General features: G+C 39.1%; 4 protein-coding genes across 6 annotated transcripts; 2 read left to right on the top strand and 2 right to left on the bottom strand.

Moving 5' to 3' along the window:
• Positions 1 to 17: 17 nt before the first annotated feature.
• tomm6 (translocase of outer mitochondrial membrane 6 homolog (yeast)) lies at positions 18 to 1,834 on the bottom strand. Its single transcript, XM_062415456.1, has 3 exons — positions 1,672 to 1,834; positions 335 to 453; positions 18 to 194 (listed from the first exon to the last, which is right to left on the bottom strand). Exons 1-2 carry the CDS (start codon positions 1,773 to 1,775, stop codon positions 357 to 359), a joined length of 201 nt encoding a protein of 66 aa, XP_062271440.1. The 5' UTR covers positions 1,776 to 1,834; the 3' UTR covers positions 18 to 194; positions 335 to 356.
• A 41-nt stretch (positions 1,835 to 1,875) lies between these two features.
• LOC133977336 (ubiquinol-cytochrome-c reductase complex assembly factor 2) lies at positions 1,876 to 4,106 on the top strand. Its single transcript, XM_062415455.1, has 4 exons — positions 1,876 to 2,062; positions 3,146 to 3,220; positions 3,744 to 3,810; positions 3,926 to 4,106. Exons 1-4 carry the CDS (start codon positions 1,925 to 1,927, stop codon positions 4,033 to 4,035), a joined length of 390 nt encoding a protein of 129 aa, XP_062271439.1. The 5' UTR covers positions 1,876 to 1,924; the 3' UTR covers positions 4,036 to 4,106.
• A 647-nt stretch (positions 4,107 to 4,753) lies between these two features.
• On the bottom strand, positions 4,754 to 8,910 carry tspo (translocator protein). The gene is made up of 4 exons (XM_062415454.1): positions 8,758 to 8,910; positions 5,877 to 6,052; positions 5,654 to 5,792; positions 4,754 to 5,542 (listed from the first exon to the last, which is right to left on the bottom strand). Exons 2-4 carry the CDS (start codon positions 6,047 to 6,049, stop codon positions 5,369 to 5,371), a joined length of 486 nt encoding a protein of 161 aa, XP_062271438.1. The 5' UTR covers positions 6,050 to 6,052; positions 8,758 to 8,910; the 3' UTR covers positions 4,754 to 5,368.
• A 5,255-nt stretch (positions 8,911 to 14,165) lies between these two features.
• Positions 14,166 to 26,287, top strand: frs3 (fibroblast growth factor receptor substrate 3). 3 transcript variants are annotated; one of them, XM_062416468.1, is made up of 7 exons: positions 14,166 to 14,327; positions 15,917 to 16,038; positions 16,141 to 16,229; positions 16,343 to 16,529; positions 18,175 to 18,336; positions 19,761 to 19,882; positions 19,965 to 26,287. In XM_062416468.1, the coding sequence occupies exons 3-7, from the start codon at positions 16,164 to 16,166 to the stop codon at positions 21,279 to 21,281; spliced, it is 1,854 nt and encodes a 617-aa protein (XP_062272452.1). In that variant the 5' UTR covers positions 14,166 to 14,327; positions 15,917 to 16,038; positions 16,141 to 16,163; the 3' UTR covers positions 21,282 to 26,287. The 3 variants fall into 3 exon arrangements, with proteins under 3 accessions (XP_062272452.1, XP_062272453.1, XP_062272454.1); XM_062416469.1 differs by lacking the exon at positions 14,166 to 14,327 and adding an exon at positions 14,808 to 14,955 and having other exon boundaries at positions 15,917 to 16,229; XM_062416470.1 differs by lacking the exon at positions 14,166 to 14,327 and adding an exon at positions 14,808 to 14,972 and having other exon boundaries at positions 15,917 to 16,229.
• Positions 26,288 to 26,297: the final 10 nt, after the last annotated feature.

Here is a 26,297-nt window from a genome sequence, read left to right as displayed (position 1 = left end):
AGACAATAAGACGGAGACACTGGTTGAATGTAATTATTTGTTTTTAGGCCTCCTACAATAACATGAAAAAAAAAACAATTCTACAGGAAAGTGAATTCAGGTCAACAAGATGATTTGTTTTTAAACTAGTAATATAAAAGATTCATGATCGTTTTATTGATGTCCCTTGTTTCTTCACTGTTGGTCCAAGACACCTAAAAAGAAACAGAAAGAAGTTATGAATGCGTACATCTTTCAGCAAGTAATATGTAATTTTGGCATTGGGCTACATATTAACTGCAGTTCATTTTGAGAGTTTGCAGAGATGATAATAAACTGAATTATAAACCCTCACATTCATCCCAATTTGGACCAGGTTATGTCACAGGCTGAGGAGACATCAGGTCAAAATCAGAGAGATTTCTTGCAACCCAAACACCGGCTGCAAACAAGCCCAAGTTGACCAGAAGATTCCTGAAAAAAAAGAAAGAAAAAAACAACATTTGAAATGCAATGAATCTCAAGGGATGATCTATTCTTACAGAGTCAGTGTAATGAACATAAAACCTTATATATTTAAGTGCTGGTGCCACCAAAGGAATTACGCTGCCATGTTTGAGTCAAATTTTCCTGGGAAGAGCTAAACGACAGCTGCTTGACAGTATTACCTAATAGAATATGTTATGTTAATGTGTTTTTTATGTTTTACATTTTAGTTTATTGGTAGATGCACTTCTTGACTCAGGTGTGTGTGTGTGTTGTTATGCAATTTAACTCATATGAACATCAATGATCATGAAGGTCTTGAAAGCAGGTTCTGGTCCCCTTCAAGACAGGACTCCACGATCAAATAGGTGCACATAAAGAACCTTATGTCAGTGGATCAGCACTGCAACAATTAGTCAATTACAATAGTTGTCTACTATTAGAATTGCACATTATTTTGATAGTCAATTAATCGTTTCACTGTCATTTTTAAGAATTAATTGTCCAAATCTCCGATTCCAGCTTGTCAGATGTGACTTTTTGACGTGAAAATAATCAACAGATTAATCAATAATGAAAGTAATTGATAGTTGCAGGCCTACAGTGGATGTTGTGCTTTAGTGGTGCAAACTCCCAATTTATGTCCAAGGTGTTCTGTCTGACTTGAAGTCCAAAACAGAGCTGAAATTATCAGTCGATAACTCAATCAACTAATCGATTAATAAATTCATAATCCTGTATGATTTTTTTTAAACCAAAAGTGTCAAATATTCAGTGACTATAGCTTCTTAAATGAAGCTGAGTGATAGCTAGTTTTTTCAGCACTTGTGATGTAGTTAAACTGAATATCTTAGGGAGTTTTGGACTGTTGGACGTACAAAATAAAGCATTAAAAATAAACGTTTAAAACACTTTATAATTAAGATTAACAGAGAACATAAGAAATTCCTCACATTTGAGAAACTGGAATCAGAAAATGTGTCAGCTTCCAGAAAATCTTATTACGAAAACAAATAATGGCTGTAAATTAATGTGATAAGGACTTAATGAATCAAATTATAACAGTTTTATCTGTGAAGTCGGGAGAGGGACTCAACGAGCCAAGGACGAGCTGACGCAGAGCCTGCTAGCTAACGTGAGCTAGCAGGCTAACGAGCACGCAGTTTTAAAACATATTTAACTCGTTACGTTTTCACATTAATTTACCTCCTGAAGTCGTTTCTGTCTGTTGCGAACCGACAAGCCGAGCTGACCCAGTCCATCACACCTCCGGCCCCAGGAGAGTCCTTTTTGACGTTTGGTCCGCTCATCGTGCTAACAGCAGCTGCAGCGGTAACGAGGGTAACAGCGATGGCAGGAAGGGGGAAGAGTTTAGAGGAGACACAAGTACGGCGAACGGTAAAGCTCAAACTTCCAGTGTCCTTTAACGCATCACGGTATAGTTACGTGTTGTGTGAAAATGTCCGCCACTCGGTACCGTCGGTTCTTGAGGCTGTGTGAAGAATGGCCCCGAGACGAGTCCAAGAAAGCCCAAGATTTGGGGACGGTGCTGCGGCAGAGAGTGGCAGCGGCCTTCCGTGAGGGTGAAAACACGCAGGTGAGCTGTTACCGAGGCCCGGACACCACGGCTACCTCACCGAGCTAAGCTAAGGGGATAACCGGGAGAGGACAACCGGGGACAGCGCTGCTAACAGCTGGGGGCCATGCTTGCCCTGGTCGCTGATTGATACCCGTAAAGCCTCTTGATGCAGACTAATGTAAATCGCTCTGATTGTAGCTGCTAGTAAATGAATAGCATGAGTTGATTTAACCAGTGAGAGGCACGACTTCAGTCATGTAAACACTGTTTCATAAGAGGCACATCTACTCTAGTAGAAGTACTCAAGTACTGTTTTAGGTACTTGCATTCTTATGCTGCTGGGTACATATATTTAACTAAGCACATGTCATTGACATGTACTTTTTTTTTTTTTTACAGTAGGCTACTGTATTTATTTAACAGCTATAGTCACAAGTTGTTTTTCAGAACATTTTTTTGGCCAAAACAATTAATGACAAAATGTCCGTTGCTCTTTCCTACAGCTGAAGGTGTTTTTTCTGTTTTCTGACCCACAATCCAAAATCCAAAGATTTACTATAATGTGAAACTGAAAAGCAGAAGAAAATCCTCACATTTGAAATCTTATATATATTTATTTTTTTAACTGACTCAAAGATCAGAGTATTTGCTGAATAAATGCTTGTAGGTCAACTAATCGATTAATTGACTGATCTCAATCACTTTTACTCCTTAAAGTGATACTGATACCAATTGAGTACTTTATTCAATACCCATCACATTAAATTGAACACTTGCATTGATTGGCTGAGAGCAAGTCCATACAAATATACATATTTTCTAGTCCTGGGTGCCAGAAGGATCCACTGCAAGTATCATTTGACGGGAGACGTTTCAATACCACTTGGTATCGATTTATTCTGGTCGATACATTAAAGGTATCAAGTACCGATACCCAGCCCTGCTTGCAATGGAGATATTTTATATTGGTACAACATTTAAATGTATCTTATGCCACTGGTTTTTAGAGGGCCACACCTAATAATCAACTTAATATATGTAAGCCACAGTGCTGTTTTGTGCTCACATTGACAAATTGTGATATCTTACGTTTTCCACCAGATCTCAGATCCAGAGAAGTGCGACCAGATGTACGAAAGTTTGGCTCGCATTAACAGCAACTACTACAGACAAAGAGTAAGTACTCCTGTCACTGTATCTGCTACATCTGTGTATTTAGAGCCATTTAAGTTAATGAGTATTTAATCCGTCCTTCTTCATTAAATGCAACAAATCCCTCTGTGGACAATTACCTCCATGAAATTTGTCAGCTGAAAGAATAACTTCTCCATCTTCCGGCAGTTACCTTTTCTTTTCTTTTCTTTTTTAACATTTATTCTACGATGAGGATAATAGAACAGTTTGTAGTTAGCACAAAGGTTTCATTATTTTTATACCAGAAGAGCGCCATATTAATGTTGCCAACAGATATATTTTTTAACTATTATGACCACATTCATTCATAATAGGCTAGGATGAAGAAGGTTATTTGTCACATCACTGTTTGTTGAAATGTTAGTTTTTCGCTTGACCTTTAGACATGGAAAACATGCAGAAAATTAAAAATGACACCAAACGTTGTGTTGATTCAAATATCAAATTAATGTTGTGCTGTGTGAAATCTGATCATATTAAAAAATGTCTGTGTGTCTGGTCACAGTTTCCTCGTGTAAGAGACACAAGCTTTACTGGAGTTACAGTGGAAGAGTGCAAAGTGCTTTTGACAGGTATGGACCCAAGATAATCACACATAGCTATTAACACACCTTTGTTACAGTTATCAAATGATGACATCCCAGAAAGCTTCACTGACTTTGACTTTTCCCTTTTTTAATTTTACAGGCAGTATGCAACATATGGACGAGGAAAAAAAGGGGCTGTGGAAGACGTTAATGAAGAGATTCTCCTCCAAACCACCAGAAGAAAGTCCAGAGAAGGCTCCTGAAAAATAAATGTTTTTTTACGCTTTTTCTTTTCTTTTCCCATCGCATGTACAGAAATAAAGCTTATTATTGGTATCGTATTGGACTGTTCTCTTTTGTCTTTATACATTTTATTATGATGGGCTTAACAGTTGTAAATCAGTTAATTGTATACAGCCTGTAGCTTCAGAGGTGAACAAGACACAAAAGAAAAAGAAGAATGAGGTGAAAGGAAATAAAGATACTTTTAACAAATTTTTTTTAAATTGCAAGATAATATTTACCTCCAACAGGTTTTGTTATTGTGCTAATTGTTTTGTTGGTTCAGCAGTCTCACAAATGTGTCAACTGATTTTATTTGAATTTGGTGAAAAAATAAAGTCATGGGCTGAAGAAAAGTGATGCATTTTCTTTAATATTTAAATATAATAGGGTATTCTTTAATAATCTCAAATACAAAATTTCCTCCAATGAAAATAATCAGAATCTTAGTTTTCTGTCAGTATGTAGTGTGTAATTTTTAATCAGATCCAGATACATGTCTAAACATTTTCTGTTATTGTACATTAAGTGGAGTGTGCAGATTTTTCCAGGAAGATGAAAGATTGTAAACTCTGTGCTAAAGTATTTCATGCAACAGCTTTCATATTTGTTCACCAAGTGATAAAATGATCTCTTTATGTCAGACCTATCATGTAAACTATGAAAAATGTCATGCTGTTTTAAAGACAACCCTTAAAATTGTAACTTGGATAGAAATCTTTATTTTAATAGAGCCATAAAAGTAAATATAACAAAAATTCATTAAAAAAGCAAATAGGAGCAGTTTTAAATCAATATTACATTTTTACTATACTGGATAATATTTTTAAGAGTTTTAAGTGAATGCACTTTTTTTTTTGGCAAGGAAGCAATTCTGTTAACAGGGCTATCAAAAACATATGTACCAGAGGCAAGTTGTTGTACAGTCAAGCATTTAAGTCAGATGGAGTAACGACACCTGTCCAGGTGTAATATACCGCAAACTCAGGTGCTGCAGAGGACTGTAAAAAAGGGTAGATGGACAAATTATGAAAACACAATTTCTAAATGACCTCACTTGTATTTCATTTTTATGGCCAACAAAGTATTCCCAGTTATTGATTGATATTTGAATAGTCAGCATAGTAATATCAACCTCACAATCGAAGCTCTAAAACCAAAATAAGACTGTGATGTTAAGCTTGAACTTCATAGACACAAGAGTCATTTTAACACATTCAGATTCATAATGGTTCATAAATATAGTCTGATAGCCAAAATCGTGGAATCAGATTTGTTCTTAATAAACCACAATCTGTCAGTAGTTTGTTCACAGCACACACTACTCTTCTTTTTTCTCTGGGTTGTCTCTCCATATGCAGTAGTTGAGGCTGGTGGCAAGGCACAGCCAGGACAGGTAAGGTGCCAGCAGCAGAGATGCTGTGCGGTTGATGGGATACCACGACAACATGGTGGCTCCAACAGTCCCAGTGAGAACAACGATCTCAATAAGTGCCTAAATAGGGAGACAAAGGGAGTAAAGCTCTCATACTTGCTTCACCTTCTGTTATCTTTCCCATTGCCCTCCCATTTAAAAGAAATAATCACATGTATGTGTTTAACGTACCCATTTCAGCTTGTGTGCACCAAAGAAAATAGGAGTCCAGGCCCAGTTCAGAGCTAGCTGCAGCCCATACAGTCCCAGTGGCACCAGTGCATCCTGAGTGAAACCTCCAAGCTCTTTCCACACCAGGTAGGAGCCGTATCTGCGTGACAAGATTTAAAATAACAGTTTTACAAAACGAAGGATGTATCACGGTGAAGAAACTGGTGCTTACACCAATGCTTACCCCATGCCTGTATACAGACAGGTCCACGCGATTGGGAATGCTGCGTTTGGTGGCCTCCATGATGGTTTCTCCAGGGTAGTGTACCAGGTCTTCACCTCTTTGCGTGTTACATAACCGCCATAGAAACCTCCCAGATGCGGCAGGGCCGTCATTCCAAGCATAGGCAGCCACATGTTCTGAGATAAGAGCAGCACACGGCATTGCTGTTTAACTTCTGCCAGGACTGAGCATCAAACTCTGAGCTTTTTGGTCATTGCAATTATTTTTTATCATTTTAAGCAAGCTTGTCTCCTTTTATTAAACAAAGTATACCTAACAAACTGGCTACTGACTGATTACACATATTGGTCATGGTTTTCAGGTCATAATGGGTTTTTTTTTATTATCAAGGCAGCCAGTGGTTTACATTTAATTCTGTTTATGAAAATCAACTTCCAAACTTACTGTATTAACAATGGATCAAATGACCACATGTATGTGAAAAGAGTCATTTGTTTTGACGACTCCAGGGAGAATTAACACCCAGCTCTGTCGTTTCCCTCATCTGTGCAAATTTTTAGCTTCTTTCAGCACATTGTTTTGGATTTTCTGGCCCACAACTTCACTGATTTGCTTCACTCTCATGTCTCTCATCAGCATTGTTTCCAGACGCAGCTGTTTATTAAAATAAACGCTGATAAAGTTGTTCACAACGTGAGCTCGGTATGGTTCCAGAACAGACCTTTTCCATTACAAAAAAGTACCTACTCAACGTGGGCGGGGTCGTCATAGCACGGCTCCGCGAAACTGCCGTGACTTCGTTTTATATGCGACACAAAACACATAAACAATGGAGGACATTGAGGCAGTGGTGTACTTGCTGCTGTATGTGGCTTTTTGTCGCACATTAAGCAAGAAAATTGAGCCGTATGGCTTTAACGCTGTTGCCGGTATTTAAAAATGCCGGGTTTGATTCTTGTGTGGGACGGCTCATGACTCTTCCAGCGACAACTCTTCTGACCAATCAGTGGCCGACAGTCTGTTGACGTCACATTTAGTATCGGCTTGGCTCGCTTGGAACCTCACCAGAGCAGTTACTAAAAAAGTACCAGCTACCAGGTACTTTCCCTAGTGGAAACGCAAAAAAACCCGAGTCGAGGCGAGTCGTGCTGGAACTGTGTAGTGGAAAAGCGCCAATTGTGGAGCATGTAGCAAATTGAAGTAACAATCTCGAAGATCTTTCGTTCTCTTTGGCGGTACTATGGCGTTAAATCGCAGGTGTGTTTTTGGACCTCACTTCCCAGAAATGAAACAGTGTCGCCTGCAGGACGTCACCATCGTTTGCTCACAATGCTAGCAGAAATGTGAAAAACAGCTCCGCCTATTCTCTCTGATGGACCAACCACTGCTGGTCACGTCACTAATGGCTCTTTTCCACTACACAGTTCCAGCACGACTCGCCTCGCCTCAGGTTTTTTTGCGTTTCCACTAGGGAAAGTACCTTGTACCTGGTACTACCGGGACAGACCTTTTCCATTACAAAAAAGTACCTACTCAACGTGGGCGTTGTCGTCATAGCATGGCTCTGCGAAACTGCCGTGACTTCATTTTGTACGCGACACAAAACACATAAACAATGGAGGACATTGAGGCAGTGGTGTACTTGCTGCTGTATGTGGCTTTTTGTCACACACAAAGCAAGAAAATTGAGCCGTATGGTTGTAACGCTGCTGCCGGTATTTAAAAATGCCGGGACGGCTCATGACTCTTCCAGCGACAACTCTTCTGACCAATCAGTGGCCGGCAGTCTGTTGACGTCACATTTAGTATCGGCTTGGCTCGCTTGGAACCTCACCAGAGCAGGTACTAAAAAAGTACCAGCTACCAGGTACTATCCCTAGTGGAAACGCAAAAAAAGCCGAGTCGAGGCGAGTCGTGCTGGAACTGTGTAGTGGAAAAGCGCCATAACTGTGTGCTGCTCCTGATTTTTCCCAGAAATGTCACCACAGACACCCAGTTTGTAATACTCATGAATACTGCAAATACAAAGGCTTTTAATAACAGGCCACACGCTAAATCACCACTGTGATAGTGACTTACCAGACATTTATCTAAATGAAAATCTTTGAGATTGTTACTTTAAGCGCCAGATATTTCCCTCACAGGTGGTGGACACTAAAAAACAGAGGCTGAGCTAAAAACAGAGTGACTATTGGGCATACATAACTTAGGTCTTCTGAAACATGAGTCCAAATAAATGCGAGTGTTGCTCCATATCTGCAAGAAGTGTAAATATGCAATTGTTTGATAACAGGTTCAACTACTTCTGAATGTGATAATATGCTACTTGTGTTTACAGCCTGTTATCTACTGTTAAAATATGATATTTCATCAGTTTAGGCCCTAAAAAAATACAATATTGGCTGAGCTATATGAGACAGGTGTTATTTTAAGAGAGTTCGGGTCAACTCAATTTTTTTCAGACTTCACTTTGACAAATGCAAGCTTTGAAACCAACAACACGAAGTGGCGGCAAGCTAAAAAAAAAAAAAAGAAAAAAGGTAATAAAAAACATCTAGAATTGTGTGCTTTATAAACCCGCTGACAGGTAGCTTCCTGGCTCCTTATCAACACTTTGCGGTCACATAGCTGTCGGTCTGATCTGTGCAATAAAAACGATCAAATGTGTTTTAACACAACTAGGAAACGTGCTAACCTTAGGCTAATCTCTACTTTCTTCGTTAAATGTGTAGGAAGCCAGTCTATCGCAGCTACTGTAGGGGCAAAACAGGCTATATAATAATAAGCTTCAGGTCAAACTTTCAGTGGGGCAAAGTTTACGATAAAGATTCGTTTGCTGCTATTGTTTTAGATACGTTACCAGCTTAAATGCCTCGCTTACCTCTCAGTTAATGGTCAGCTCCTGCATACAGTGTGTATGTTCAGTATGTATGGACTTCAGCTGCCGCGAAACCCTCAGCTAGACATGCTGTTATATTGTGATAGAAGTGTGTTTCATGGGCAGGGCTGTTTTATCGGAGCCGTCAGTGAAACGCTCTGCAGACACTCCCTGTGACCCTCACTAAGTGACGTAACGCGTGCCTAGCAACGATTGGTCGCCAGGACAGTACTCGGGACAGAACTGTGCGTCGGTGCAGGTTTGGGTAGCTACTTTAAAATGTCGTAAAACGCTGTCGTGGTCCAAAAGTCAATAAATGACAGTAGTTAAACGTCCCCTTGCTTCCTGTTCAGCCAGTTATTACATATGATTTCCTCACACACACACACACACACACACACACACACACACACACACACACACACACACACACACACACACACACACACACACACACACACACACACACACACACACACACAACACACAGCTGGAGACGTGACTAGAAGGCAGCAGGCAGCAAAGATGACACACCCGTCAAGATAGTTCACTTCACCCAGCTGAAGTCCTGGGTTTTATTAAATAATGACTGGAAATACGGAAACATGTTTCTGGTCAGTAAAAATGTGACAACCTAGTAATATTAACAAAGATTATTTAGTTAGCATTCAACATCTACAGCTGCCATGTTTCTTTGATATGAAATGCAAAAGCAAAATGTCAATAAAAACATCTTGAATTCATTTAGCCCAAATAATCTTAGATAACGGATAGCAGGGGTGTCAAACTCATCTTAGTGCAAGGGCCACATACAGCCCAATTTGATCTGTATGTATGTATGTAGTATATACATACTGTGTACAGCCTGAGATGTCTTAAGAAAAATTAGTGCAATTTCAACAATATTATGCCTCAGTTTCTTTCAGATTATTTTGCACAGCTGATTGGCAACATTTTGCACAATGATCAATGTATGAATGGTTTGAATATGACCACAATATGTATGAAGTGTTTTTTCACAGGATTGCATTCTGGTCAGGGGGGAAAAAGCAGCAGAAAAACTTGAATTACTTTTCTGCAATTTTCATACTTTGCAAAGTTATCCAGTGGACCAGATTGGACCTGAATGTTTGACAACCCTTAGGTATAGGCTATGATGTACATGAATGCTAACAGGAGGCCTACATAGTTTTATATCAGCCAGTTATAATGTATTTTGTAAAGTGCATATAGCCTAGTGATGAATAGTGTCTGTAATGTGAAGTAATTGTCTTTTTTCTTGTTGGTTCAACATGTGTCTTTGACATAGAAAAATGGTATATTAAGTGCATGGCTAGTGGACAACTTACTTAATTGCAATGCTACATCAGTAGAAAAGGGCATATCTTCAAAACTTACTTAGGTGTCTTACTAGATCAAAATGTATTTGGTTATGGTTCTAAATATCTAATGCCTGTAAAAAACTTGAATAGAGAAACTGTTACATATGGCTATGATAGATCAGGAGTTGATTATAGATGTAAATTCTACTGCCATGATCTTTTTAAGCAACAACAGACCTGCTTACAGATTGTACAAAATAAGATATGTTACACCTTTCCTTACAATAAAATAACCCATTTAAGTATATGACATTTTAAATCACTAAAGTTGTTAACAGTGCTAACAGGGCTTAACATCTAATAACAGACACAGACTATTAAACACCAGCATAAGTTTGTGGATGTGGTTAAAGATCACAAACAAACCTCTGAATAAAAAGTTCATTTTAAGACACTGGAATGTGTCTTAATGAGGCTGAGTAGAGGATGAAAGATGGTGGTGAAGAACCATGCTGGTGCTGATTTGTGATATATGTACTGTAATTCTTGGAATAAGAGGACAGTTTGGGGACCCAAAGATCTCTGCATTGTTTGTAGGTTTGGTTGTTTTGTGGCTTTTGGAGTTTTCAGTATCGGTCCGTTAGGAGAGGAGGACTCTGGGTGGTATGTTAATTTTGACGGGGTATTCACACTGTGAAACACACACACACACTTTCTATTTGTGCATCCTCTAGCACCTTAACCGAGGCCGGCTGAGTTTCAGGAGGTAGAGCAGTGACAAAATAACACTTTGTTGCTTTTTCTGTTATTTAAAAAGTTCTTCAGAGTCTCAAAAATCACCAGGAGTCTTCTGAGTTGAGTGCAGTAGACTTTTATTGCCGGCAGCAAAACACAAGATCACATACAGACAAGGTCTATGAACAATGATCTAAAATTCAGTACTTCAGTACCCTCTTTTATATTTACCATCTTGCTGATGTTTGCTAAAAAAATGCTAGGACCTCATCCAATGATCTCATTACCATGATCTCATGCCCACCTGCTAACCTTTTCTGACATGTGTATTTCCAATCTTGCCCATCCTGTTTTTTATTTCTCTCATACAAGGCACACTTGTTTTCTCTAATTTTTGCAATAGCACTCCGCACCTGGCGCTTATCTCTAAGCCTGGCCTTGACGCTAGTCCCTTTTCATACAAGCGCCCTCTTCAAAATACACTGCCATGCTTGGTTCTTTCTCTTACTGCATTTCTAAAAAACAATGCAAAAATGATGTATATTCGGTTTCATGTTTCACACACAATTTTTTTTGTTACATTTCACATTTGTGGGTAACAATACAGCAAACTCAATCAGTGCACTTCAAATCAGCAGGTTTGGAATAAACATACTTCATCTTACCCCTTTATCTTAATCTCTAGTATAGCCATTATAAAAAGTAATTATCATTATGAGTATAATATATACACCACAGTAGGTGGTCCACTAATCACAGGACTGGCACAATCCAGGGCTTCTCCAGTCCACATTGATCCACATGTACAAGACACCCCAAATTGTTTTTGTTTTTTTTACTTCAACTTGGTTAACCAACTAATAGTTAGGCCAGTACCTTGCATGTTAATCACTGCCATTGTTGTATGAGTGTGAATGAGAGACAAGTTGTAAAGCAGGTCGGATAAAAATGCTATCCTGTAAATATGCAGCTATTTAAAGTTCATACCCGAAACCTAATTCTAACCTTCACCCAAAAAGAAAAGTCTGAACCTTCAAACAGTCCTTTGAAGAAGTGAGAATTGTCCATAACCACACTCACATTTCTTTCAAAGAGGAGAAATAGTTTAACTGTGATTTGAAAAATAAAGAGTATATGATATTTCCCAAAATGCAGGTACAAATCACAGCACACAAGCAAATATAATAATTCTCCTTCATTGAAAAATCCAGAATCTGTGAACGTACAAATGTGTCTCCTTTCAAAAGTTTAACAAGTGGATGCAAGATGCCTGAGGAGTCCAGTCCCAGTGTTTGTGCACTGGAGGCTTCACGTTTCCATATCACACGTGTGCAAGTTGCATATTGGACCTATGTACAATGTCTTAAACTCAGATTTAAGGTGAGCATGGATAAACTTTTTCCTTCAGATCAACGTGAAAACAGCCTTCTAGTGTCAAACTCTGCACATAAATCATTCTGCAAAGTAAAGTTCAAACATCCAAGTGGAGTAACATTAGTGAAACACCTAATAGGTTCACAATTTCTTTGTTTCGAGTCTGCCTTAAAACAACAGTCAGGTGCCCAAATGAACATTGACACGTTTTGTTTGCTGTTATCATTCCTTCTGTTCATACCGACCATAAGAAGATCCCCTCCACATCATAGTATATACACATATCATGTTTTTTAATAATAGTAATAATACATGTTATTTATATAGCACCTTTCACTCAAACTGCATAACACATTTTAATTAACGTAAAGAACAGACAGTTTAAAGACTATTCAAATATTCAAATATGTAAAATCTTCATCTTAAAAGTAACTAAAGCTGTCAAATAAACGTGGAGTAAAAAGCAACATTTTTCCCTCTGAAATGTAGTGAAGTGGAAATATAACACAGTATTAAATGTAAATACACAAATAATTAACAAGTACCTCAAATCTGTATTCATGTACTTGAGTAAATGTGCTTAGTTACTTTCCACCACTGCTCAGCAGCCAGTGTTTTCCTGTTCAGCTGCAGTATATGGATCATAACAAAAAGAGAGTTGTTACTAAAAATACAGTCATGTTAGAATATATTGACTTGATCTGACCCATTTGGATGGCTCAAGCTTCATGTTATCTTATAATAAACTAAATGATAAAACTTCGCACAGGAGGAGGTCTGTGGATTTTTTAACCCCTCATCATTTACAATGAATATGCATTGTGAAGGGTTCTCTCAATGGTCAGCAGGGTTGGGAACGTTTCTTTGGAAATGTTATAGGTTACAGATTACTAGTTACCCTATTTAAAATGTAAAAAGTAATGTAACTAATTACATTTGATTACTTTTCTAATTTTTTAACCAATGTTTTCAGCTGTTAGGGTAACTGTACCCATTAAGCACCAAAATCTAAGTTCAGGTGTTTTTCATGGATACTGCATGATTTATAAGGGAGATAATTTCTTATAAAGCAAGATTTATCTCTTATTTGAGAATGTATTATTTAGTTCATGTAGATTTTGGAATATAAAATAAAAATATTTTATTAAAAAAAAAGTCAAAAGTCTGGCATGGGCTTAATTGGTACTGTAACATCATTTAAGCCCATGTGTGCTCCCATTAAGGTCCACGTCAAGATTTATTGACACATTACAAAAAAATATTGATTTCAAAAAATTCAAAACAGCAATATATGTATTCAGTAAGATGTTATATATTAAAAAATGAGGGGAAAAAACCCTCCTTCTCAGCAAAATCTTGAAGGTCTGACTTCAGATGTAACCCCCTTTTGTCATCGTCAACATTTTCATAAGTAACTGTAATTTATTCACATTTTTTCTCAGCAACTGTAACAGATTACATTTACAGTTACATTTACTTTGTAATTAAATTATGTAACATCCTCAACACTGATGGTCAGTATTAACAGGGGGACTGATTACAGAAAAAAGAGCTACAATGGGAAACGAATGGAGCATTAAATAAAACAGTATTGCTCCCCCAAAACCCACAGAGGGGAATATTCCGACAGTGTTTGATGCTCTTCCTCCTTGCTCTCTGGGTTTATTCGCCTCTCCTCTTGTCTGTCAGGCAGGCGCACCTTTCCTCTTTGGTCCTCCAGCGTTTCTGTACCTTCTTGTCGCTCCCTCAGCCTCGTTGTCTGGCTGTGAACTCTCACCCCAGCTGCTTGGGAAATGTCATACAGGCAGAGGCCCGTGCTGCAGTAGGGGGGCGTAATAGGAGGGGAGAGAGAGAGAGAGTGAGAGAGAGAGAGAGAGACTGAGAGAGAGAGAGACTGAGAGTGAGTGAGAGAGAGAGAGAGAGAGAGAGAGAGAGAGAGAGAGAGAGAGAGAGAGAGAGAGAGAGAGAGAAAAAAATAACAACATTTTTACTGCTCTCACTGCATCTTTTTATTCGTGTCTCTGCCGTGCAAGTGCCACATCCCGCTACCAGCAGCAGCAGCAGCAGCAGCAGCCGAAAACTCACCGCTGTCTCAATGCTTGTTTCGCATTAGGGTTAATAAAAAAAAACCGTGCCAGACATGTGAGTAGCAAACCATCGCTTTCTGTTCTCCACTTCTCCTGCTATGACTGTTATGTGCTCAGGCTATCGTATCCTGAGCACACCGACCGGGGGAGGGGGGGTGGGGGGCAAATGGTCATTGAACCGCGCTGTTGTGCATTTTAGTGTCAGTGTGCTGGTTTCATGGCTGCATGGCTGAGCTGGACCCAGTCTGTGCACACTGATGGGAGCACATCAAGCCTCGCTGTCGGCTTGTTATGGGAGCTCTGCGTCGGCTTGGCTAATTGAGCCAAAAAGGGGGGCTCTTATTATTATTGTTGTTGTTATTCTTATTCTTATTATGATGTGCTGTAAATAGCTCAGATGGAGGGAAAGCCCATTCAATCACTGGCTGTATGACAAGTGTGTAACGCAGCCGGGCTCTTCAGTCTGCTCGCGTTGGTTCAAGGTAGCTGTGTGTGTGTGTGTGTGTGTGTGTGTGTGTGTATGTGTGTGTGTGTGTGTGTGTGTGTGTGTGTGTGTACTCCAGTCAGATGTGGAGGCCCAGGTTAGAGCACACACATAATGCGGTGGTGTTGATCTGAAAGCTGTTTGTAAAGCCTGTGTGAGGATTGACAGGGAGCACAAACACAACAGAAATCACCACAGGGTGAGCATGATGCAGATGTGAGCACACACACGCGCACACACACAAATACAAACAAACAAACAGGAGATGTTGTTGTTGTCTTGTCAGTGCAACATTGTGTGAGGTTGTTTTGTCTGTGTATGTTTTTCAATCCTCATCTGAAGCCAGCACATAGACTTTGAGTTAATAGTTTGCAGTAACTTTACAGGAAACTTACTGTATTTATATATATATTAGACATATTATTCTTGTATTAATTTGTAGTATTGGAGTTTTTTTTTAAAGGACGTGTGATAAAATAGTAACTTTATATTTATCCAGATACCAACGCTGAGACCTTATCTCAGTGCATCCACTAAAGCCGAAACAGTACCAGTGCTCTTTATTTCCCAAATGTAAAATGTGGACACCACTGAGATCATTTTTATGCAAGGTATCATGGTGATTACTAAAAGCAACCGAGTGAGGGTGAAAGAATGTAAATAAAAGTTGACACGATACATTTTTGAATTGTGAATTGTATTTAATGCGGATTGGTTATCTCATGTTCAGTTGATACAGACCCAGATCAGAGCATCCCTACTTTCAACCATATCTCATGGTCTTCGTCAGAGAAGATAACTTATTCATGGAGAGTCAGGGACAAACTCAAAAACACAAACAGTTGCTGTAACTTTGCCACTAAAAATATTCATAATGTAAAATGTTTAATAATCATAATTTTAAATATTTGTAAGCCGCAGTTAAGACATTTGAAGCCCTTTAACAAAAGACATGTACATCATTTTCGATTATCTATTTAGATGAACAGAACTAAATGATAGACGTCTCATGTAAAGTCCATGAAAGCCCAGGAAATGAGGGATTATTTCTGCTAAAATCAACAAAATGTAAGTTTGATATCAGGCTGCAGGTCAGATTCATGTAGCGACACGCAGATACAGGCTCTCTGTCTAAACCTGAATGTCGTTCACGGTTTCAGGGGGGAGAACATCAGGCTTCACTCGAAGATGTCAGCCCAACAAACTAACTGGCTTGTGACCACGATGCCAGGTAGAAGATCCTGGGATTGAGAAGTAAATTTACACTGATGGCCTGGACTGAGTAAGACGTTTTTGTGTTCATGTTCTCTGTATCGGACGCTTCTGTGCTGTTTTATTAATTTTTTTCGGCCATGGTTGATGATGTTTTCTTCCTGAACAACAGGTTTCAGCTGGCCTGCTGAAGCTATGGGGAGCTGTTGGAGTTGTCTGTACAGAGACCCCATCCGAGACAACCATCTCACCAAATTTAAGGTCAAGGCTCCAAAAATATCTTCGTATCTACACACTGTTTTCCTCCACGCTGTTATATTTTAACAATCTTTATTCTCATGGTTCTCATGGTTTTTTTTGTCTCCCTGTCGTAGGTCATCAATGTGGACGATGAGGGCAACGAGCTGGGCTCTGGGATCATGGAGCTCACCCAGACCGAACTCATTCTTCACACACGCAAGAGAGACGCCATCCGGTGGCCGTATCTCTGCCTGCGACGCTACGGCTATGACTCCAACCTGTTTTCTTTCGAGAGCGGTCGCCGCTGTCAGACTGGGCAGGGTACGTGAGTTTTCTCTATTTCTCCACCTCAGTTTTAGATGGCTGAAAGAGTAAAAACTGAGACAAACTATTTCATAGATTGAAAACAACATTGAAATGGCAAAGAAGAAAACTGGCGATAGAAAAGCTTTTCAGAAGCCTTCTGAACAGCTGTTCAATCTTCCCTTTAAACACTACTGGTCTCGAGTATTTAAACTTGATGGCTGCATTAGAGAACATGGTTATGTGAGGAGTGGTGCTGAAATCTCATAATTGTATATATTGTGTTATTTAAGGTGTCAAAGTAAAGAAACCTGTAACATGTTTTACAAATTGCAGATGGGAAATATGACTTCACTGCGACTTCATTATTTATTTATTTATTTTTGCTTTAATCCCTCGCTCTTTCTACCAAAATATAACATAAGCCATGCTTTCCATGTGATGTGCATATAGTGTTTTTTTGTTGTTTGATTAACTTTATTGTATAGTGGATGCAATGCACTTTAATACAATTTTGGACCCTGCTCTGCTCAGTTTTGACTGTGAGCCCTGAGCTACTTTTTAGCAGTAAGATTACATTCATTCAGGGGGGAGTTTTTCCCTATATCCTCATCCTAAAATTGACTGTAAATCTACACTTTAAAGCTGATATTTAAAAAATGTCTTCTTGACAACTGCCCTTGAGGGTGTGCATCATTATCACCTTTTTCACCCCAGATGAGTTTGCACCCCTGTACAGAGATATTAACGTATGCTGATGATTTTTTATTTTTTAACAATGGCTTTGTCCTATTGAAGTGACCCAGCAAATGCTGATGCAAAACACCAGGACTCTGAAACTGAATCAACTAAATGGACTTCAGCCATGATTCATTTTGTTAATACTTGTGCTTTTCCTACGTTGACAAGTCAAAATATCTGCTGTGAAAAAGACAAATTTAGACTGAAAGGTATCTGCTTGATACTGGTCTGACCTGACAAACGTGGGACGTCTGGAATGAAAAGTAGCATTGGGCGCGACATAAGAGACAACACATCCCAACAAAACAGAGTTGAATCATGTTTTATTATTTGATGACACCTCCAGGAACATTATACCAAATAATCACAGGAGCATCATCATCCTCTACATACATACTGTTTTATTTTACATATACTCACCCTCTTTGTACCAACTGGGAAGAGAAAAGACACACCTCTGAACCGTTAACCGAGCAACAATGAATGGTTCCAGTTTCACTTTGATTCATAAAACCATTATTACACATGGAAACATTACATTGCTACCAGGTGGACCGGTCAAGTCTGTCAGTGATCACCTGAGATGGTGAGCTATGATTGTTTGAGTCTCACTGTGTCGTCTCCCACGTCGCACAGCAGGAATCTGTATGATCGCCTAATCTGACACAAATCTCAAAAGACAAAAACCGTGTAGTCTGATCTGTGACTGGGTTCATGTGTGATGGTGACCGGTTTGAACTGTTTTACACAAGAAGGAAAATCAAAATTAAATATATATATTTGCCAGATAGCTGTAGTCATCAGCATTTATTGATCATATATACAATAATTTATCCTTTATTCATGAAGTTGTAATTGTTTTATTATTGATTCTGACATTTGTGACTAATTGTAAATGTTGTCATTTTGCTCACATTATCAGGAATCTTTGCATTCAAGTGTTCACGGGCAGAGGAGATCTTCAATCTGCTCCAGGAGCTGATGCAATGTAACAGCATCAACGTGGTGGAAGAGTCGATGATGATGACTCGCAGTGGTCACACACCAGAGATGGAAATGTCTCGCACACCCCAGACTCCCAACAGTGAGTCACACACACACACACACACACACACACACACACACACACACACACACACACACACACACACACACACACACACACACACACACACACACACACACACACGTCGGAGTTCTGCTAATTATACATCTCATTTGAGATTAATTGTAGAACTTGCATGCAGCAATAAAGCAGTCATTTTTTTGTAACCTATTTATAGACACAGGTTAAATTGAGTCGGAGGTACGAAGGTATCAAAATAACAGCAGGTGGAATCTTACTGTAATCTGACAGTGAGAGATGATTAATTACTGAGATAATCTACAGCGTATATGTGCTTTTAATTCAGGAGTTTAAGCAAAAACACAATACAGCAATTAAATGGATGCACTGCAATTTTAATCATGTGATTTGGAATAGTTGTATGGATATTGTAGCATATTTTTTAGTCAAGGTAATGCTGTATGTTGCGCATCGTATGTTTATTCTAAATAAATAAAACTAATGTTATAAAGTAGAAATCCTTATTTAATGGAACAAATGGACGATAAATGAGTAGAACTGGATATTTTTGATCATGTTATGATATTTTTTGACAGTTGGCGCTACGGACATGTGTCCTAACAAAAAGTACTGCTCCTGGTCTTATAAAGTGTTATAAAGCTCTGGTGTGGATACATCTCTTTTTAGTTGGTGTCATATTCTCCAAAAACTGGTGACCGAAACCTGTGCTACTCATATTTTATGATGCATTCTTTCAGGAGTTTTTTCTGCCAACAAAATGCTCTACTCGAATTCTGCTGTGTAGTATAAAATTGTAATTTTGTTTGCATGATTTATATTCTCTTCGAAATTATTAGTCTCAAAAGCCACTGACAAGAAGTCTAAAGGTGCCAAAGGTGATATCTGAAATATCTCTCTTGTAAACTTTTTCCCCCTCTGGTATCTGAGTTTAGCCCTAATAGAGCAAAGTGGGTGAACACTTGGGTTACGATTACTTGACTGCTGTTATTTGAAACTACATTAACTAACACAAAACAAGTGATTTTTATTTCCTCAGAGAACATCATTATTGTTTATGATGCCTGTTAGTTTGTGTATTCGACCACCCAATGAAGGCAAGATGGCTAAAAACATTTGGATGAACATGGTATATTTCTTCATTTTGGGGCACTTTGTAGTACTACTAAATCCTTTGAATCAAGTCAGGTGTTTACTACAGTCAGGAAAACTAAAGACATTTGAATTATACTTCTTAAAATTGTAATAAATCAAATAATTCAAACATGAAAACTAAAGAACTGGAGCATAAAAGACAAAATACAGTGATTGAAGTATATTCAAAGCGCCTTTTTAAAATATTTTACTGTAACACCATCCGATTAAACTGCCACCCTGCAGTTCTTTATTCATGTCTTTATATTGTCACATCAATGTGTTTGCAGCTCCAGCGTTCCCTGTCCAGGCTTTTCCCAATGGATACCCTGGTTATCCAATCAGAGGTGATTCCTCTCAACCCTCTCTTGCTGATGATCATGGTCATAGCCTAATGGGTTTGGAAGACCAGGTAAGACGTATCCAAGCTGCTGTCTGCTTACTGTGTGTTGTGTCTGTTCACAGTTTAACCCTGTTTTTACTTTCCCCAACAGACCCACACCTATGTAAACACTGTTAGTATGGAGGGGGATCTCTCTATGCGTCACTGTGTGCACTCCCTACCTGAGGTGCGGCCCAGCACTTTCCCTGAGACAACACGGGGATCTATGCCCGTCGGGGGCCAAGGAAACACGCAGTCCAACCTGCGGTGCTGTCCCCTGGAGGAGCATAAAGATCCTCAGGTGTTCTTACAGCCGTCCTCGCAGGAGGTCAAATTCATGCTGGGCCCCACTCCAGCACAGCGCCATCTCCTGGAGAGGGAGAGAGAGAGGGAGAGGCATGGGCACAATCCTCACAGCATTCAGCCAGTAGAGGGCGCAACAGGCTCAGAGACGGAAGGAGACGAGCCCTCTATGCATGTGTGCAACTCTCACTCCTATCATCATTTCCATCACCATGCACACCGCCACCCAGGCCACGAGCACCCGGATGGCTGCCAGAGTGGCGAGCTCACTTATGAGAACATCAACGGCCTGAGGAGCGGCCGGAAGCAGCGGCTGAGTCCCAGCAGCGTGTCGCAGTCTGTGGGGTCGAGCAGCAGCAGCAGCACTGGGGACAGTCACTCACACTCTCTCCTGCACCCACACGCCCATGGCCCATCGTCTCTACCTCCGCAGGGCTACGCCTGTGAGAGGGGCATGGGCGGAGGTCACCGTCGGACAGCTCTGCTCAACTACGAGAACCTGCCGTCTCTGCCCCCCGTGTGGGAGTACAGCGCTCTGCAGCGGGACGACGAGCAGGAAGATGAGGATGATGAACAGGATGAGGATGAATATGAAGAAGAGGAGGAAGATTTTGATGAATATGAGTTCTCAGAAGGCCCTGGGACACCCAATGGGTACCACCAGGATGGTCGGGGCATCCACAGAGATGCCCTGCAGAACTATGTCAACACAGAGCAGGTCCAGCCGCCTCGGCTCCGACACACCTGCCCCCCACATCCGCGGCCATGTCAGCCAGACAGAGGGGGCCGAATATTTAGCTTTGATTTCCGCAGACGATCGAGGTCAGGAGTTGGAGGCTGTGAGCATGGCCACATGCCTCCATCACGGCAGCTGAACTACATCCAGGTGGACCTAGAGGGAGAACCTCCCTGCCAAGCCCTCAGCGGCGGGGGTGCCCAGAACCAGCCACAGCACCAGCGCCTACCACCCAAAAAATGTGGCCAGCAGGCACCCCGGCGCAGTGAATGCTACGCAGTTATTGACCTAAAGAAGACCGCTGCCATGTCCAACCTGCAGAAAGCTCTGCCCAGGGATGATGGGACTTCCAGAAAGACTCGCCACAACAGCACAGACCTGCCTCTGTAAACGGTGTTCAAACTGAAGAGGAAAGATGAAGACAGATGAAGGCTTATCCTCATCTTAGCACACTGGACCCTTCACTGTCATCCATCCATTCAACTGTCGGGCTGTCTAATACAGTACAGGTACCTAATTAGAAACTTACTGAAACCTATCTGTGCATATAAAAGGAAAATCTCTGAGGAGAATTTGCCATTTTATTCTGTGTTATTTATTAGATATGTGGTGTGAAGCTCTCTCAAGAAGCCTGCGGTTTCAACTGCAAATACTGTTTGCTGGATATATGGATATATTTATAAGCATAAAATCATGTCCATATGATTTTATGTTTAGCTTAGAGCAGAGACCTCTGTTTTCAGTGGAAGCAGTCATTGCCATACTGTATTAGAACATTTTGATTGTTAAACCCATCTCCACCTACAAATCTTATTGTTCCCATCTTTAACTTAACTACACCCATTTGTTTTTTGTTTTTGGTTTAAATTTGATTTAATATGAGAATCAAGAACCCTCGTTACAGAAGGTGAAGAGACTAGTTGTTGGCATGAAAGATGGTTAATGGTTCCTTTAAGATACTGGCCAATATTCATACCTCATCACAAGCACCGAAGTCTAATATTGTGGCTGGTAGAAGAGACCATTATTTGTTAATATATGCCTAAAGAGCATTTTGCACACAATCCTATGGAATTGTATTTATCATGTTTTAGAAATAGTTTTGTCCAATCTGAGTTTTCACATTGACAAATGAAATGAAATGAACAGATGGGGATATTTTGAGAATTAGACTAAACCGAAGGGGAAAGTAGCACACATGGTTTAAATGAGCTTCGGCTCTCTCCTATCCACATGCAGCAATTAAAAAAGAAAAAGAAAAAAAAAAGTAGCATATCATCCTCGTTCACGCCCCTTGTGTATCATCCTGCAGGGGGTCCACATGGTTTACGCTTGTCACATTGCACTTTTGACCCCAGGCCTCTGAAACTCTTGTCTCTACCCAAATTAAACTAGAGCCACAAGGTTCAACTGTCTCCTTTTACCCAAAGCAGGGGGCCAAAAATTTCATGGACATTCTTTGTCTGGATAATAGATTTATTTAAATGTTTTGATGGAGACATTGATAACCTCAGAAAGTGGCATTAAGCTATAACCTCACATGAAATGTGCTGATTCTATCATTTGTCAGGTGTGAATGGTCTGTTTTTTAAGGGTAATCAAGTATTTCGCAAAGTCGTGCAGTGAAGATTTTTGTGAGGCTATTATTTATCAACCTTTTTAGTTAGATATTTATTTTATTATTTATTTTTTCTTTCTTTTTTTGTATTAATTTTGTTTTCCATGTGATGACCTGCATTTTGTAATCCAGTTGGTAATATGGAGACCAAAGTTTCACCTCAAATTATCACTGGATACTGGTGTATTACTGTTATAACTGTGCTTAATTATATTTAAAGAAAAAAAGAAAGACTGTATTTATATTTTAAGTGCCAAAACTTAATTGCAAACTGTATAATGAATAAAATCAAATGTGCCATTAGGATTTGTAGACAACAAATACGACAGAAAGGCATCAGGTCATAACACAGCAAGGGCGGCGGTCGGGAGACAAACTTTTAAAAAAAAAAAGAAAAAAAAGAAGAAGAAGTAGAAATTAAAACGACAAAAAAAACCTCCACATTCCACCTCATCCACATCGACAGCCATTTCGAGGGAGATACGAGAATGGTAATCTTGTAGTTTGATAATCACAGTTAGGGTGGTTTTATGCTGCTACATGTACATACTAACAGTAGCCCATGTAAGCTACAGGTACTTGTCAAATATGAAAAATAATGTGTTCAAACCTATGCGATGTCAGATCTTTTACCATATTGTTAGCTCTAATAGAAGTAGCGTTGTTGTGTTCTTCAAAGATCATTTCTGAGCAGTAGAAATGTAACGTGACATTTCATAGAATGTTTCATTTGGCCGATATTTCGTTAAGTCAAGATTGTTTTCCTGACAAGCTGGCTGTCTAGTAGGAGAGGTAACACAAGCACAGGCCCACTGACACTGTCATCCTTTATTTGAACCTTTCAACTGGCAGAGGAAGGCTGCATATAATAGATATACACAGGTATAGGCCTTCAGATGCAGATGTATTGTGGCCATTACCTGAAGTTGGTCTTTTTTGTCTTTTTTTTCAAATTTTTTGGGAAATTGAAATGAATATAGGACACAAATACAAATTCTTAAACTTAGATAAGGAGTTATTTTTTTGGCTTCTGTGTCACATGACTCAAGTGCAAAGATAAAAAAATATGTGTCTAAACTCAGTTGTGCAACTGCAATGGCTGCTTCTGATTGGTGCTCAGATTATTCATGATATAACAATTCTCCAAGGAGCCTCTCCCACAAACCACACAGACAGAAGTCTCTCATATGAATGCCATCAGGGCTTTCTTAGTCTTAAATAATTGCCTGTTATAGTCTATAAAATATCAGAACATAATGAAAAAAACCTGTCACATCTTCCCACGGCTGATGATGGTTCTCAAATGTCAGGTTTTGTCTGAGTAATTGTCTAAAACCCAGCAGGTATTCAATATGCAATGAAACTCAACAGAGAAAAGCTGCAAATCCTCACATTTAAGAAGCTGGAATCAGTAGATGTTTGGCATATTTGTTTGATAATTTACTCAAATTGTTGGCAATCAATTTTCTTTCAGTCGTCAATGAACTGGTCTTCACAACACTAGATGACAACCAAACTCAATCTGTTGCCAATCTTATTTTTAGATATGGCATAAGAAGGTAGTTGCATTTTATGACTTTTATTTGCTGATTTTGTGACCTGTAGTCTAAAAAGTCTAAGTCCAAAAATGTCATAAAAATGTGAAATGTATTAATCGTAGTCTCACTCAGAGTGACAGTCCAAAACCTAAATATATTCATTTTACAGTGATATAACACAAAGAAAAGCAGCAAATCTGAGCAGAAACAACTATTTTCAAAATAAAATAAATTCATTGTTTTAGCACTGCTGGTTTGATACGCTGATGTGAAAATTGGCAGAAATGCTGTTGGTCTGGTTTCAGGTGTGCATTCCTAACACAGAAGCCTTGAAAAAAATAATAAAATAAAAAAATTGCTGTCCATGTTTTTGCTTTATAATCATACTCTGATCATTTGTTTTTGTTTTTATTTTTTTAAAAGTTACTTCTCTCTAATAAAAAAAAAAGGCCAACTTTAGGTTGTCCTGATACTGGCATTTTTTGGCCGTATTTGCAGATATATTTTAATCATCCACTGGAAGGATGTTTACATTTTTTGCAATAATAGGTGAATTATTGTTTTGTCAAACTAAATCAGACCAATGTGTGAAGTGTGAAATTTTAAATAGTAGTCTATAGAGCTGTGGGCTTAATGTATTTAATCGCCTGTTCTTCTGTGAATCAGCAGTCTTATTATTTCAGGTATGATGTTTTACTTTTCAATCTTCATAGTACGATTTTAGCTATGAAAGTTTAAAAAAGTTGATTGTCAGATACTGTGTTTCCTTAAACTCACATTATCAGTGCCATACAGTAGGTGACCATTGCCCGTACCTAAATTACATTTTATTCACTGTATTCAACTTTTCAATGTTTCATACAGAAATCAGCAAGATGTTCATCTAATTTCTGAGAATAATGTTACCTGTGGTTTTATGGTCATTTAAAAAAAAAAAGAAAATCCATGTTGAAATGTGTTAACTATCTTTGTTATAACGCAGTAACCTCACCACCACCCAAACCAATTAGCAGTGATTACAGCAGCATTACCACATCTCTTGTGTTTACTGATTAATAATCAAAATAATAAGTAGATATGTTCAATAATTGTTTTACAGATCAGCACTCGTGTGAACTTGTTGCACCTGAGTTCAAATGAACTGCAGCTCCCATCCCATTACTCTTTGTGATTGGCTCAGTGTTGATGCTATCTCAAGCATTTTGTTCTCATAACCTTCAGTGTTTATGCCGCAGGCGTTACTCACACAGGTGTCTGTGAAATCGTTAAACGCCACTCATGGGTAAGATTGGTTCTGCTGGTGTGATCTGCAGGGCAAGGAGACACACGTCAAGATAACAACTCCCATCATTAAGTTCCCCCAAACCAAATTTATTGAATTGGTTGTTAAATAAAAGGGCTTGCTCAGTGTTTACTGTACAAAACATGAAAGCATACATTGAAGTCCATTCAAATAAATTTCTCACTGTGCCTTTCATATTCAAGCTGGACAAATGTTTTCACTGCTGTTTATGAGGGCGGCCTGTTGTTTTAAAAGAAAGAAAGAAAAATCACCGCCTGGTTGAAAGTTTAAGACTGATGAAGTTGAAAGGGGCTTTAGTCAAAGTAGTTTTCATACTTCAAGTCGTTCTCCATACTTGAAGCTGTATTGTGCCAACTCCTGATTGTTTTACACCGTCACCATACTGTATTTAAAGATGACGTCTGTACAAGGAATAGTTTGACATTTTGAGTAAAAAGTGTGTTTTCTTGCCTGGAATTACAGGAGAAGATTGATACCACTCTTACACATATGAGTGTTATCAATTTTCTCATCAAACTCTCAGCAAGAAATGGAAAAAGTTTATTTTACAAAATGTCGACTTATTCCTTAAGTTGTACAACTCAACATAGAATAAATGAGAATTAGTTGAGATGATATGAGACAGAAGATAATTGTAATAATCTGTTCAGTAGTTAAGGACATGCAGTGAAATAGCCTAACTCAATGTGACTGAGAAGGTATTAAATCATGACTTGTATGTTCTGTAGCATATAATGTTAATTATGTGTGTTTGTCATTATAATGTCATGTGACTATGGTGCACTCCAAGACTATCTGATTTCTCATCAGCTGCATTTTTGCTCTCATAGTTCTGAAGAATGTGGAAATAAAATTCCTTTGTGATTTCTTTCAGTGTTTGTGTACTTTTCCAATTTACCACGTCTCAAAGTGTGTAAGATTAATACACAGTACATGTAAGTCAGTCT

The sequence above is a fragment of the Scomber scombrus genome, chromosome 3, assembly GCF_963691925.1.
Source record: "Scomber scombrus chromosome 3, fScoSco1.1, whole genome shotgun sequence".
Classification (NCBI taxonomy): Eukaryota; Metazoa; Chordata; class Actinopteri; order Scombriformes; family Scombridae; genus Scomber; species Scomber scombrus.
The sequence above is the reverse complement of the archived record's forward strand: the minus strand, read 5'-3'. Positions and strand labels throughout refer to the sequence as shown.